General features: G+C 41.5%; 2 protein-coding genes across 6 annotated transcripts in view; one reads left to right on the forward strand and one right to left on the reverse strand.

Annotated features, from left to right (window-relative positions):
- Positions 1 to 1,290: 1,290 nt before the first annotated feature.
- Positions 1,291 to 4,883, reverse strand: LOC110525495 (serine/threonine-protein phosphatase 6 catalytic subunit). Of its 2 annotated transcripts, none has more exons than XM_021605631.2 (7): positions 4,714 to 4,883; positions 4,250 to 4,345; positions 4,057 to 4,122; positions 3,781 to 3,922; positions 3,557 to 3,636; positions 3,179 to 3,388; positions 1,291 to 3,020 (listed from the first exon to the last, which is right to left on the reverse strand). In XM_021605631.2, the coding sequence occupies exons 1-7, from the start codon at positions 4,786 to 4,788 to the stop codon at positions 2,772 to 2,774; spliced, it is 918 nt and encodes a 305-aa protein (XP_021461306.1). In that variant the 5' UTR covers positions 4,789 to 4,883; the 3' UTR covers positions 1,291 to 2,771. The 2 variants fall into 2 exon arrangements, with proteins under 2 accessions (XP_021461306.1, XP_021461307.1); XM_021605632.2 differs by lacking the exon at positions 4,714 to 4,883 and adding an exon at positions 4,501 to 4,670.
- A 2,123-nt stretch (positions 4,884 to 7,006) lies between these two features.
- Positions 7,007 to 15,628, forward strand: part of LOC110525496 (multiple epidermal growth factor-like domains protein 9) — a 41,275-nt gene continuing 32,653 nt past the window's right edge. The window contains exons 1-3 of one of the 4 annotated variants that reach the window (XM_036979614.1): positions 7,009 to 7,745; positions 8,440 to 8,670; positions 10,730 to 10,928. In XM_036979614.1, coding sequence (XP_036835509.1) covers positions 10,807 to 10,928 — 122 coding nt within the window. In that variant the 5' untranslated portion in view covers positions 7,009 to 7,745; positions 8,440 to 8,670; positions 10,730 to 10,806. Of the gene's footprint in view, positions 7,746 to 8,439; positions 8,671 to 10,729; positions 10,929 to 15,628 lie in introns of all 4 variants that reach the window. The other 3 variants (XM_021605637.2, XM_021605636.2, XM_021605635.2) reach the window with 3 other exon arrangements.

Consider the following 15,628-nt stretch of genomic DNA (forward strand, 5'->3'; position numbering starts at 1 on the left):
AGCATTCAACACCATAGTGCCCTCCAAGCTCATCATTAAGCTTGGGGGCCCTGGGTGTGAACCCTGCCATGTGCAACTGGGTCCTGGACTTCCTGATGGGCCTCCCACCAGGTGGTGAAGGTAGGAAACAACACCTCCACTTCGCTGATCCTCAACACAGGGGCCCCACAAGGGTGCGTGCTCAGCCCCCTCCTGTACACCCTGTTCCCCCTCAACTCAATAATCAAGTTTGCAGATGACACAACAGTAGTAGGCCTGATTACCAACAATGATGAGACAGCCTACAGGGAGGAGGTGAGGGAGAGTGGTGCCAGGAAAATAACCTCTCACTCAACATCAACAAAACAAAGGAGCTGATTGTGGAATTATGGAAACAGCAGAGGGAGCACACCCCTATCCACATCAACGGGACCGCAGAGGAAAAGGTAGAAAGCTTCAAGTTCCTCGGCGTACACATCACTGACGATCTGAAATAGTCCACCCACACAGACAGTGTGGTGAAGAAGGCGCAGCAGCGCCTCTTCAAACTCAGGAGGCTGAATAAATTTGGCTTGGCCCCTAAAACCCTCACAAAATTTTACAGATGCACAATTGAGAGCATCCTGTTCGGCTGTATCACCGTATGGTACGGCAAATTCACCGCCTGCAACCGCAGGGTGGTGCACTCTGCCCAATGCATCACCGAGGACAAACTACCTGCCCTCCAGGACACCTACAGCACTGTCACAGGAAGGCCAAAAAGATCATCAAGGACATCAACCACCCGAGCCACGGCCTGTTCACCCCGCTATCATCCAGAAGGCGAGGTCAGTACAGGTGCATCAAAGCTGGGACCGAGAGACTGAAAAACAGCCATCAAACTGTTAAATAGCCATCACGAGCCGGCTTCCACCCGGTTACTCAACCCTGCACCTTAGAGGCTGCTGCCCTATATACATAGACTTGGAATCACTGGCCACTTTAATAACGGAACACTAGTCGTATTGTTTAAATAATGTTTACATACTGCTTACTCATCTCATATGTATATACTGTATTCAATTCTACTGTATTTTAATCTATACCACTCCGACATTGCTGGATCTAATATTTATATATTTCTTAATTCCATTTGTGTGTGTTGTTGTGAATTGTTGTAGATACTACTGCACTGTTAGATACTACTGCTCTGTTGGAGCTAGGAACTCAAGCATTTAGCTACACCTGCAATAACATCTGCTAAATATGTGTATGTGACCCATACATTTTGATTTGAAAATGACATTTCTCTGTGAACATAAGATCCATTGATTGTATTTCCACGTATTTAATGATTTACAGTAATAGCATCATCCCTCATTTTGATAGCCTACAATCTCACAAGCTCACTCTGTATCACAGACAGTTCACACAAATAACCACAGCTAGCCTTACTGCTGAATCAGGTTATCTACAGACATATGAACTATTGTGGAAATTCTTACACAGGGTCGAAGTCAATCTTAAATGAATCATTGTTTTTATCAGCTCGCTGGAGAGGTTCCAACAAAGTTGATGCACCATAGTGAATGTTTGTCAGGAGCTCTAACGGGGCAGTCCTATTAGTTCCTTTATATACTGACAAGTCATAGTTGCATGATTTAGCTTATTCATCATTAACGTTTACTTCATTCATGTGACTGACCAATACTGGGTCATGCATGTGACAGACTAATACCTCACGAGGCTTCTTCTCTCTAAGCTGAGACCTTGAAACTGAGATATCCCTTTCTCTAAACAAGGGTCTGGGCGTACTACCAAATTGCAGACACTAATTGTGAGGATTCGTTCAAACAGTCACTTGCATGAACACAGAAATTGGTTAACAGAAAAGCACAAACACAGAACATAGAAATTGGTAAATAGAAAATCACCAACATACAATTTTCCATCACAGAACCTATCTATATGTTTTAGATCAGTGATGTTCATTATAATAATTTCTCACCTCAATTATCAGGCTTATAGCTTTATTACAAGACTAAATAAGATACCTAAGTTAAGTGCATGAGTAAATTCTCATTTAAACATATTTCTAATTTGAGTGCTTTATACTGTATATATATCTACACGATACATGAAATTCAATAAATATACATTACAAAAATAAAAACTAACATCTGACAAATAACATCTTCTACAGTATATTCCTAATAGGCTGCAAATAGACCGAAGTCAAACAGAAACAGTGTCCTCTCCCTGTAAAGTGGCTAAAATAAGTGTTCCTGTTTCACTTCACGTGTTCTTATTGTAATCTACCATGATTCATTAAATCTAACACGTGTTTGATAAAAACATTAAATATTGACACTGCTATCACCTAAAACGTTTGAAACGTTTGAGTAGTGGCACTACTTGATATAGTACTTCTGTGTGAACACACGTGTTGGCACGCAGAGCTACAGCAGACACAAAAACAATAGTACTGTATATAAGTTACGTACAGTAGCCTACAGTAAAATACAGTGGAGGCTGCTGATGGGAGAACGGCTCATAAGAATGGCTGGAATGGAGTCAATGGAATGGTATAAAACACGTGGTTTCCATGTGGTTGATACCATTCCATTGGCTCTATTCCAGCCATTCTTATGAGCCGTCCTCCCCTCAGCAGCCTCCACTGGTAAAATATGAATGACATAATCAGTGGTGTCACTTCAACGGGAGTTGTTGTCACTCCACTGTATGTGATGCATTACAAATGTGGTGCTTGATAACAGTGTGGCCAAAGATGATGATGATAGTTAGTGCAGTGTTTACAGGAAATATGGTGTCGTTGTTCTGGGTGGAATTACTCTCTCTGAGTCGGGCACCGCCCGAAACAGCTTGGGCTCCCTCGTATTGGCGTCTTTGAAGACCATGATGGAGGCAATGTTGCCGCAGCGATAGCAGTAGTTAGGAGCTGACCAGACCGTGACCAGCTTCTCATCAAACATGAACTTGTAACCTTCATGGACTAGTTGATGTGCCCGACAGATCAACGTCAAGTTGTTGATGTGAACAAACTGCACATCAAGGGATATATAAACAAAAAAAGAGAGTGAGATGAATGTGAAAAATAAAACATGACTATTACCCATTTCATATATATTGCTGTGTGAAATTGACAATGTATGTACTGCAGTGTACATCTCTAATCAGTGGTGAACAAGACTAATCTTACCTCATTGGTGACCTTTGCACCAAACAGCCACCCAGCTCCCCTGGGGCTGATGGCCCAGGTGTCGACGTCCTCGGGGTCTGACCAGACAAGGTCACAGAATGCTCCCTTGTGGGGGATCTCCTGGTTACGCTCAATGGTTCTGATTTGGTCCAGGGTCTTTATGTCTGGGGAGAGGCCCCCATGAACACACAGAATCTGCTCATCCATCAGCTGGCACAAGAAAACAACCAAAGTACAGCATTAGAATAACTGTGATAGTAGAAAATATCTTAAGGCTCATGTGTAATCATCTCCATGTTGGCTTGATATGCTAAAATTGTGACATGGGGGATTTGACTGCAGGAAATCAGAAATACAAAGCAATAGAGTTGTACTCACCGCTGCAACTGTTAACATATCAAACACTTTGGTACAGTAGCGCCAGGCATTGGCATTTCCATATTTGGTTTGGCATTCATCTGAAAGGAAAAATAGACCGGGGACATCCCATTTTCAACCAGTGCACCTGGAGTCAATGGTTTGGATTGAACAATAACTACAAATGTAGCCTATTAGTGCAACATTTGGTTGGGCTGGATATGGTGAAGTAATGAAAGTCTCACCATAAAAGCCATATACTTGGGTTATTTGTCTGCTTTCGTGGTTTCCTCTTAAAAGCGTGATGCGGTCAGGCCATTTGGCTTTTAAAACCAGCAGGTATGTGAATGTCTCCAAGCTGTAATATCCCCGGTCAACAAAGTCACCCTGTAGAGACACAGACACCAAATCATGATGGGGTGATTCTTGATGAACGTTGTAAACATGAAAAAACAGTAACAGTCAAATCAATGAAGATAAATGGGAGTGGACAAGGGGAGAAAAGGTGAGTTTTAACCAACCATGAAAATATAGTTTGTGTCTGGGACCTGTCCTCCAGTTCTGAAGAGTTCACACAGATCATAAAACTGTAAGAAGAAGAAACAACCAAGTTCACTTCATAACTACTGAAAAGAAATGTCAAATCCATCAGCTTCAAACACAAATATCTACCAATGTTGCTGTAAAACTGTGATGGTCAATAAAGTAGCCTACCTGTCCATGTATATCTCCACACACAGTCACTGGGGTGGACACAGGCTGGACATTGGATTCCTCCAGCAATAGGTCACATACATAATCACATAACCTCTGAGGAAAAACACACACTTGGTAAGAATAAGAAGCATAACGTAACAGTTTCAGAGACTTCAATGTGATGTGTCAGGCAATCGTTTAATGAATGAACGGCATAGTAGAGACATTCACAAGTGACAACTAAGCTACTGTAAATGACACTCTCATACCAATCATTTCGTCAAGCATGATGATGGCATCCGTTGAATTATAATTCTAGGCTATGGCATCACAGTCTGTGATTTCAGGTCAGGATGCTTCGATATGGTTAGAAGTGATACTGATTTTGCTGTTGCTTATATCTGATAAGTAGGCTTCTATGCGTGCTGCTCATCAGGCTTATTTTTAGAGGTGATTACCATTGCTAAGGCATTGATTCTCACCTTGAGGTCGTTTTCAGGTAAATATTTACACTGCTTGGCAATCTCCGCGTATTTATCCAGGTCCAGTGGCGCCATTGTATCAGCTGTTTGCTAATGTTTCTACTACTGTGCATGTTCGGTTCCGTCAGGCAGATTTACTGAACAGTTTGCGTTGTGCTGCCATCTGCTGTGTAGGATACGCACATACATACTATAGGCCTTAGAATTTGGTTGTATATCCTCCGGACCCGGACAGTGCATATTGTGAGCTCTTTAAGTCTTGTCAAATCATAGTCAAATGAATAATTATTGGATGTAACAGTTCTGTAGCTATTGGCTTCATAACTAGCCTCTGGTATCATGTTGTGCAGCTCATGTCACTCCGGATAAACGTAAATACTGCTGACGACAGGTGTTAAGGCCTGTAGCCGCACAGCGGCGCTCGCACACAGTAGAAACAATGGGTGATTAGGCTACTGAGCGCACATATCCTGCATAGGCCTAATAAATATCATAATCATATTTGTTTCATTTAACCCTCATAATAGCCTACTACCAACATATTTTACATGAATGGTCATGTTGATCCCAATAAGAAATTATTGGGAAAAGCAACTATATAAACTTAGCTATTATGAAAACATGATTAGAAATGTAAATAATGTTATCTGAAAAGGTATATATTCAAAACAGACTATTATTTAAGCAAAATTACAGAAATTTGCATATTCTGTCAAATTAGCATATAAATGTTTCCCTTATATAATGTGCAGCTTTTTCCAAAGTACAATCCAGATTAGTACTAAAACGCTGATTTGCCATAATTTGATTGTAGTATTATTTAGTTATTCAAATGTATAAGTAAATATTAATTTTATCATATTTGAGGGGTAAAAATGACTTCCATTTAAAAGGCGAAGTACACCAAAATGTGAAATATATTTAATTTTATTGACAAAAAGTGATTAATCCATTTATCCTGAGAGCCAATGACAAAAAAATATATGTCTACGCTTTCATTATTTACTTACCCCCCAGCCAGCATTAGCATCACTGGAAGTGAAACATTGTGGCAGGATGCTTCAAAAAGCATGCACAAATCCTCAAAGTCACTTCAAACCACATGGTATAGCAACCAAAATATCACAAGTTGCACATATTGAATATTGGACAATATTGAATGAGCCAGCACTGCTAATACACACCATTACAGCACTATGTACACATTCAGAGGGTAGCTGGTTTCTGTATTACAGTTCTACCTAGTATTCATACCACGGACAGACTTTTATGAGCTGTTTTGACTGTAACTAAGCATATATCTAAGGTAATTTTTTTATTTTGTACATGTTCATACATAATTATAACCATAGGCAAGTACATTAGGTTCTCCATATCTGCAGGTGATCTGTCTATCAGGCCAAGATCACTCCAACAGGTCTCCCTCCACATTCTGAGGATATGTATAACTTAATATTATGTCTCCAGAGAAACCAGAAGGCACAAAAATAAGGTTGTTTTTGGTTTTGTACACAGCCATACGATGGTGTATAGAAAAGTACAATCGTAGGCAAGTACATGGAGACCTATATCTCTACAGATTATCTGGTCTGGTCAAAATAACTGATACAGGTCCCCCTCCACCCTCTGGTGATATGGATAACTTGTTATTATGTCTTCAGAGAAACCTAAATTCAAATAAAGGACATATCTATCAAATTACCATAGGCAGAATTAGTGTTTTGGGCTGGGGTCAAAATTACCCCAGAGGATTAGATTTTAGATTTTTTTTTAAGTACAGAAACATTAAATAATGATTTAGATCAAGTTGGTTGACAAAGTTATGAAAAATCAGAAGAATAAAAATCGAACACATTTGGGTTATGATAAAAAAAAATATTTAAAAAAAGATCCCCTCTGGGGACCCTAGTCGGTAGTATGAGTTAAATGTACTTTTTTGGCCTACACTCACTTTTTATACATGTTATTTATGTTATTTACTGAGTAGCCTAGCCTAGGCCGAATGTCCCAGAATCGAATTGATGTAGGCTCGTAGCCTAGGAACATAAAGTAATGTAATCTTAGAATGTAATATTATTATTTGTTTAAGTGTATCCAATGATGTTATTTTTGGACTAATAAGGAAAAGTAAAACAGACTTCTCATTGCACTCAATGTGCACTCGCTCAGATTAGGCTACGCATTGAACCAATCAAATGCCTTTACGAAAGGAAAACAAACGCACCTTAATGTACCACGAGACCTCCCATCAATGTCCTCATTGGCTGAAGAGTGTAACAATTTAGAGCGTTTCATTGCGCTGTGCTAGGCTGAACAGAAAGTGAAGCCAAGAAACTGCGGGTAGTTCGGTTCACAATCACTGAGAATAGCCGCTGAGGACGTCAATGGTGGAGTCAAGTACGCGAGCTAGTCCATTCAGGGAAAGGTCTGAGACAGACCCTTACTAGGTAGGGCTTTACATGGAGAGCTGAAATTTAATATGAGGTTAACGACCTTAATGATGTACATATCCCTGGCTTTGCTATTTATTTTGTATATTGGATTTTCTGATGCTGCACCTCGCGTCAACTCCTACGATGCTTCGCCTATCTCCAGGAAGCCTCGCGCAGCCTCCGAGAGCTTGGAACCGCTCTACACCACATTGCCTAATCGTTTACCTGAGGGCAGGTTTGTGCTCGGCCAACTAACTGGGCTCACGCCGTCCCCTACTATTGGTTTCACCGGAGTGGCCAGCAAAACGATACGGGTCTCCACGACTCCTGCCTCGCCAACTGCAACCACCATTCAGCCACCAACAACTGACCCTACAACCCCAAGGCCAAGCACAGAAATGCTTTTCAACACTAGAAAAAAAAATACGTTTTTGAGCTCCAGAACATCAAATTCAAGCAAAATATCTGCTGATGGGCAAGCATCAGTTTTTCCTCCAGAAAAAACGAACATGGTCTCCATGGTTTCTCAGCGGACGACTAATGATGCATGGTCTTCAGATAACGTCGATGCATCGATTTCCTCCTCCGAAAATGGTCAAGGTGAGTAGCCTATGTTTGCTCTTGGGTGTGATAATAAAATATATAATGTTCGAAGAAGCATGCAATTGTCATGTGATCTTGTGTATTGTACAGAATATCCTTAGACTGCCACACCTGGTTACACGTAATTATAAATAGACTGATATATGAACGGATTGAGTCTCTGGACTTTAATTAATCGCCTCACACATTCACCTAGGTTTGCAGAAATTGCCCTTTTGATGCAGAAACTCAATTCATATGCGGCCAAAGGCACAGCCAAAACAATGTCGGTATTATGGCTTTTGACGCAGAGCACAGGCGGGCTAAGAAACTGACAGCTTGTAGAAACAATAGATCAAACCATGGACGGCAGTCTCCTTGTAAAATTATAAAATAACCGAATGATCCATATTAATTACAACATTCCGGTTCAATATTTACCAATTGCGCAATATGAATAGGCTATAGGCTACGTTTTGTGCTTACAGAGATGTTGCCCTTATTCTGAGGTAGGCTATGTGACAAGTGTGTCAGATATTATGGTGATTGGATCGGAGGGGGACCGCATTTAAGCAATGTTTTTAGTTATCCATTCCCAGACTTCTCCTTGTCCGCATAAAATCATGAGATTGTATTTTTCATACAAGCAGACAATAACACATGTCCGTTTGGATAGTGGTCTGATCCCTTTGTGTCTATTCAACATCCTTAGACCACGGAAGAGGGATAGGGGAATGTGCTACTCCGCATCCAATCAAAATGACCAGACCAAGACATGAATGAGCCAGCACTGCTATATGTTCAGCGGCTTGTCTCTCACCTCCGCTGCTTCGCTATTCGTATTCATCGCAGATGATAAACGTCCCGACAGAGCCTTTGTGGAGGTTGAGGTGGGCAACACTTGTGAAACAGCTATTTGTCACTGTATAAAATGGCCTCCCAGGTGAGTATCAGGGGACTATGAAATTATGCGCAGCCACCAGTCCGATTTGGGGGTAGTTAACTAGTCAGCGATTCTACAACCTTGTAGAGGCTCCGTTGTTTCCGGGTAAAGGTCACTCTGATAACAATATCAACAACCTGGGTTAATGCCTCACCTCACTGACACAAATTCTCTGCCTGATGAAACACATTTCTGGTGTGTCACTGTGTTAGTGTGTTGACATGTAATGTCTTTCTTTTTACCCCTCCCAATCATTCAATGCAAATCAGTGTGATAAAATATCACATTCAATGCTTCCCGCATGTTCTGGAGTTTAAAGCACAGTAGCCTACAGTTGGAGGGGTGGTACCACCCTCCCATGTTTTTTGTTAGTAGCATAAACACTGTCATAGGAGGGTGTGTATCTTCAGACAGAGGTCATTTTACAGCAGCAGGTTGTTTTGAATCATCTCTTGTCACATGTGTCCGTCTGCATACTTGAACCATGCTGCCACACTGCTTCACTTTGCTGGAACTAATTACTATGAGGAAGATGGACATTTCCTCATCTCCTTTTTTCACTGTGCTTACATTTCCCCTCAAACCAATTTTCTGCCGCTTTGAAATTTAACACAAACAGACATCAGTCATGTGCACATTTCCTCTGCACACACATGGCATGGGTTTTTGATCCTCCATTCTTATACTATGTGGTTTGCACATGTACTTATTGTTGCATAATGTGGTTCCAAGGTTAACCTCTCTTCCTCCGTGCTTTGTGCCCAAATAGGAAGTGACGAGTAACTTGATGTGATGGATCCTACAGTAGCTCAGTGCTATTTATTTGTGTGTAACATGGTTATAATTGTGTTTGTGTGTGAGAGAGAGAGGGAGCTGCACGGCCCTAGATCTCACAGAGTCTGGGGTGTGATCTTGGCTGACAGTTGTGCAGGGAAGATGACTTCAGTGAACAAACGGAAAGCTGACAGTGCTCTCCATGCTTGCATAACCGTGCCCTTTCCCTATTACATAAAGCTGGAACAGTGGCCAGAGATGGAGGGCTAATCTGAGGAGGAGGCAACTGTTTCAGAAAATGACATTAAGTCGTCTCGAATGGCCAAGCTGATGTCTGAGAAGATGGCACAACAATAGAGTACAGTGTTCTGAAAGTTTGAAGGTGTTTACAGATGTTCCGCGGTAAACTGCAATTGAACCGTGAGAAAATCCGCCTACCGTGTGTAGAGACCAGCGGTCCCGGTTTCTGTCAGCTCTATTTATGTAATCGAAACATTGTTTGATTGGTTGTCAAGATGAACTCTGCTCATTGGTCAACCATGCGTGGCGGCCGCTCAAGACTTCAGCTAATTTCATCTTTTGGCGCCTCGAGTCAGTGGCACCACCAACCGTGCCGCTTGTAAAACTTATATTTCAAACCCATCATTCACAGTTTCAATCTCCTACATGGACCTTGCAAGGACAAGCAACCTAGTCAACACACTATCAATGTCCAACTGTTCATTTTCTCTAGTCATGTGTATAATATGACACATATTCAACAGTTAACCATTTCCACAACCCTCTGTTTTGTTCTCAACTTTCAATGTACAGTATTTTATAATGGTTTACAGTATGCAGCAGCCCTGCCTGCTTCCCACATCATTCCTGGAAATTAGGCTGTGTGAATAACAGCAACCTGTCTCCTCTCCTGTAAGAACAGCCCACATGTGCTCAACACCACACCAATGGCAGCCTGGTATTTCCTCTGCATGTCATTACTGTTTTTTCTGGGAGACACAACAGTCATCTCATACTCCAACAACAGCAGTCTGTATCCTACCGCATCCACTGCATCCTCCTCCTTCCCCTCCATCTCTCTCTTAGAAACAGACGGGAGAGAAATAGTCAGACTCCATGCTCATCATGCCTGAGCTCAAATAAATAATACATGCCCACTTAGCAGAGTCTACACGGTCATGCAGATATCTGGCGCCTCTCATTGTGTGTGTGTGTGTATTTACAGAATATCGTAGTGGTGGTGTAATATAAGTCTCCCCCTCTTTCTTGCTGTCTGTCCCTGCAGAGTCTCTGTGTAACTGCAGCAGTGAGGGGGCTCTAGATGTGGATGACTGTGACAAGAAGACAGGTCAGTGTTTCTGCATGTCAGGGTACACTGGGCTGCTGTGTGAGGACTGTGAGGAAGGACACTTCACCAATGGCACCACCGGCTGCATACCCTGTGGCTGTGACTCCTACGGAGCTGTCAACCACCTCTGTGACAGGTAAGAGCTCTCGCTTCCCATTGGCACTAATGGCACTGGGAATGAAACACTAGACACCTATTTTCATTTGATTTAACTAGGCAAGTCAGTTAACCTCTCTGGGATATGTGGGACTGTAGCATCCCACCTCGCCAACAGCCAGTGAAAGTGCAGGGCGCCAAATTCAAAACAACAAAAATCTCATAATTAAAATTCCTCAAGCATACAAGTATTTTACACCATTTTAAGATAACATTCTCGTTAATCCAGCCACAGTATCTGATTTAAAAAAATGCTTTACAGCGAAAGCACCACAAACGATTGTTAGGTCACCACCAACTCACAGAAAAACACAGCCATTTTTCCAGCCAAAGAAAGGAGTCAAAAAAAGAACAAATAGAGATAAAAATTAATCACTAACCTTTGATGATCTTCATCAGATGACACTCATAGGACTTCATGTTACACAATACATGTTTTGTTCGATAAAGTACATATTTATATAAAAAAATCTCATTTTACATTGGCGCGTTACGTTCAGTAGTTCTGAAACATGCTGTGATTGTGCAGAGAGCCACATCAATTCACAGAAATACTCACCATAAATGTTGATGAAAATACAAGTGTTATACATGGAATTAGAGATATACTTCTCCTTAACCTCTCTGATCTCCCAAACCCGGATCCGGTATCGTGACTACAGCCTCAAGCTCATTACCATAACGCAACGTTAACTATTCATGAAAATCGCAAATGAAATGAAATAAATATGCCATCTCGCAAGCTTAGCCTGTTGTAAACATCACTGTCATCTCAGATTTTCAAAATATGCTTCTCAACCATAGGAAAACAATAATTTGTGTAAAAGTAGCTAGCTAGCAAAGCATTTAGCGTTAGCATTAGCGTTAGCATCCAGCACGCAACATTTCAACAAAAACATAAAAGCCTTCAAATAAAATCATTTACCTTTGAAGAACTTCTGATGTTTTCAATGAGGATACTCTCAGTTAGATAGCAGATGCTCAGTTTTTCCAAAAAGATTCTTTGTGTATTAGAAATAGCTCCGTTTTATACATCACATTTGGCTACCAAAAAAACCCCGAAAATTCAGTCCTCAAAACGCGAACTTTTTTCCAAATTAACTCCATAATATCGACTGAAAACATGGCAAACGTTGTTTAGAATCAATCATCAAGGTGTTTTTCACTAATCTCTTCATTGATACATCGTTCTTGGACACATGGTTTCTCCCCTGAATCAAATGGTAAAGTACAAGCAGCTGGCAATTGCGCACCGAATTCCACGCAGGACACCAGGCGGACACTTGGAAAATGTAGTCTCTTATGGTCAATCTTCCAATGATATGCCTACAAATACGTCACAATGCTGCTAAGACCTTGGGCGAACGACAGAAAGTGTAGGCTCATTCCTTGCGCAATCACAGCCATATAAGGAGACAATGGAAAACAGAGCTTCAGAAATTCTGCTAATTCCTGGTTGATGCATCATCTTGGTTTCGCCTGTAGAATGAGTTCTGGGGCACTTACAGACAAAATCTTTGCAGATTCTGAAACTTCAGAGTGTTTTCTTTCCAAAACTGTCAAGAATATGCATAGTCGAGCATCTTTTCGTGACAAAATATCGCGCTTAAAACGGGAACGTTTTTTATCCAAAAATGAAATAGCGCCCCTAGAGATCTAACAGGTTAATGCAACCGCTGTGTCAGATTCCAAAAAAGCTTTACCGAAAAAGCAAACCATGCAATAATCTGAGTTCAGCGTTCAGACAACAAAGCAGCCAAAAAGATATCTGCCATATTGTGTAGTCAACATTAGTCAGAAATATAATTATAAATATTCACTTACCTTTGATGATCTTCATCGGAATGCACTCACAGGAATCCCAGTTCCACAATAAGTGTTTGATTTGTTCGATAAAGTTAATCATTTATGTCCAAATAGCTTCTTTTGTTAAACGCGCGTTTAGGTTCAACCGAACGTTGGACGAAAAGTTCAAAAAGTTATATTACAGCCTGTAGAAACTTGTCAAACTAAGTATAGAATCAATCTTTATGATGTTTTTATCATAAATGTTCAATAATGTTCCAACCGGAGAATTCCAATGTCTGTAGAAAAGCAACTCTCTCGTGACCGCGCCTTAGAGCCTGTGGCACTATGCCAGACACCTGGCTCAATCCCCTCTCATTCGCCCCCACTTCACTGTAGAAGCCTGAAACAACATTCTAAAGACTTGACATCTAGTGGAAGCCTTAAGAAGTGCAATATGACCCCATTTACACTGTATATTGGAATGGCAAAGAGTTGAAAAACTACAAACCTCAGATTTCCCAATTCCGGGTTGGATTTTTCTCAGGTTGGATTTTTCTCAGGTTTTCTCCTGCCATATGAGTTCTGTTATACTCAGACATCATTCAAACCATTTTAGAAACTTCAGAGTGTTTTCTATCCAATACTACTAATACTGTGCATATATTAGCAACTGGGACAGAGTAGCAGGCAGTTTACTTTGGACACCTTATTCATCCAAGCTACTCAATACTGTCCCCCTGTCACCAAAGACAGGGGCCTACCAAAAGGCCTCCTGCGGGATGGGGGCCTGGGATTAAAAATAAATATAATCTATATAATACAATATAATTATTGTATTAATTATTGGACAAAACACACATCACACAACAAGCGACAACACTACATAAAGAGAGACCCAAGATAACAACATAGCAAGGCAGCAACACAACATGACAATAACATGGGAGCAGCACAACATGGTACAAACGTTTATTTGGCACAGACAACAGCACAAAGGGCAAGAAGGTAGAGACACCAATACATCATACTTAGCAGCCACACATGGTCAATAGGAGTGTCCATGATTGAGTCTTTGAATGAAGAGATTGAGATAAAACTGTCCAGTTTGAGAGTTTGTTGCAGCTCGTTCCAGTTGCTAGCTGCAGCGAACTGAAAAGAGGAGCAACCCAGCGATGTGTGTGCTTTGGGGACCTTTAACAGAATGTGACTGGCAGAACGGATGTTGTTTGTGGAGGATGAGGGCTGCAGTAGATATCTCAGATAGGGGGGAGTGAGGCCTAAAGAGTTTTATAAATAAGCATCAACCAGTGGGTCTTGCGACAGGTATACCGAGATGACCAGTTTAGAGGACTATAGAGTGCAGTGATGTGTACTATAAGGAGCATTGGGGGCAAATCTGTTGGTCGAATGGTGAAGAACATCTAGCCACTCGAAAGCACTCTTACCTGCCGATCTATAAATTATGTCTCCGTAATCTAGCATGGGTAGGATGGTCATCTGAATTAGGGTTAGTTTGGCAGCTGGGGTGAAAGAAGAGCGATTACGATAGACGAAACCAAGTCTAGATGTTACTTAAGCCTGCAGCTTTGATATGTGCTGAGAGAAGGACAGCGCACCGTCTCGCCATACTCCCAAGTACTTGTATGAGGTGACTACCTCAAGCTCTAAACTCGCAGAGGTTGTAATCACACCTGTGGAAAGAGGGGCATTCTTCTTACCAAACCACATGACCTTTGTTTTGGAGGTGTTCAGAACAAGGTTAAGGACAGAGAAAGCTTATTGGACACTAAGATATCTTTGTTGTAGAGCATTTAACACAAAATCTAGGGAGGGGCCAGCTGAGTATAAGACTGTATCATCTGCATATAAATGGATGAGAGAGCTTCCTACTACCTGCACTATGTTTTTGATGTAAATTAAGAAGAGCGTGGAGCCTAGGATCGAGCCTTGGGGTACTTCTTTGGTGACGGGCAGTGGCTGAGACAGCAGATTTTCTGACTTTATACCCTGCACTTGTTGAGAGAGGTAGTTAGCGAACCAGGCCAAAGACCTCTCATAGACACCAATACTCCATAGCCGGCCCACAAGAATGGAATGGTCTGCCGTATCAAAAAAGCAGCACAATATTGCTTAGAATCAAGGGCAACGTTGACATCATTGAGGACCTTAAAGGTTACAGTGACGCATCCATAATCTGAGCAGAAACCAGATTGCATACCCGAGAGAATAGAATAGACATCTAGAAAGCCAGTTAGTTGATTATTGACAAGTTTTTCCATCACTTTTGATAAACAGGGCGAAATAGGCCTATAACAGTTAGGATCAGCTTAATCTCCCCCTTAAATATTGGATGAACTGTGACTGGCGTCCAAGCAATGGGAACCTCTCCAGAGAGGATGGACATGTTAAAAAGGTCGGAAATAGGGCAGCAACCCTAAAGAAGAAAGGGTCTAAACCATCTGACCCAGATGTTTTTTTGGGGTCAAGTTTAAGGAGCTCCTTTAGCATCTCAGACTCAGTGATTGCCTGCAGGGAGAAACATGGCAGGGGGAAAAGAGGGAGAAGCATCGGAGATAGTCACATTAGGGGTGGGAGATGAGGAAATGTTGGACGGGCAAGGAGGCATGGCTGAGTCAAATATTAATCCTGACTTAATGAAGTGGTGATTTTAAAGAGCTCAGCCATGTGCTTCTTGTCAGTAACAACCACATCATCAACATTAAGGGACATGGGCAGCTGTGAGGAGGAGGGTTTATTCTCCAGGTCTTTAACTGTTTTCCAGAACTTCTTGGGGTTAGACCCACAGAGAGAGAACTGCTCCTTAAAGTAACTAACTTTGGCCTTCCGGATAGCCTGAGTGCGCTTATTTCTCATTTGCCTGAACGAGAGCCA

This window comes from Oncorhynchus mykiss, chromosome 6, assembly GCF_013265735.2.
Source record: "Oncorhynchus mykiss isolate Arlee chromosome 6, USDA_OmykA_1.1, whole genome shotgun sequence".
In the NCBI taxonomy this organism is placed as follows: domain Eukaryota; kingdom Metazoa; phylum Chordata; class Actinopteri; order Salmoniformes; family Salmonidae; genus Oncorhynchus; species Oncorhynchus mykiss.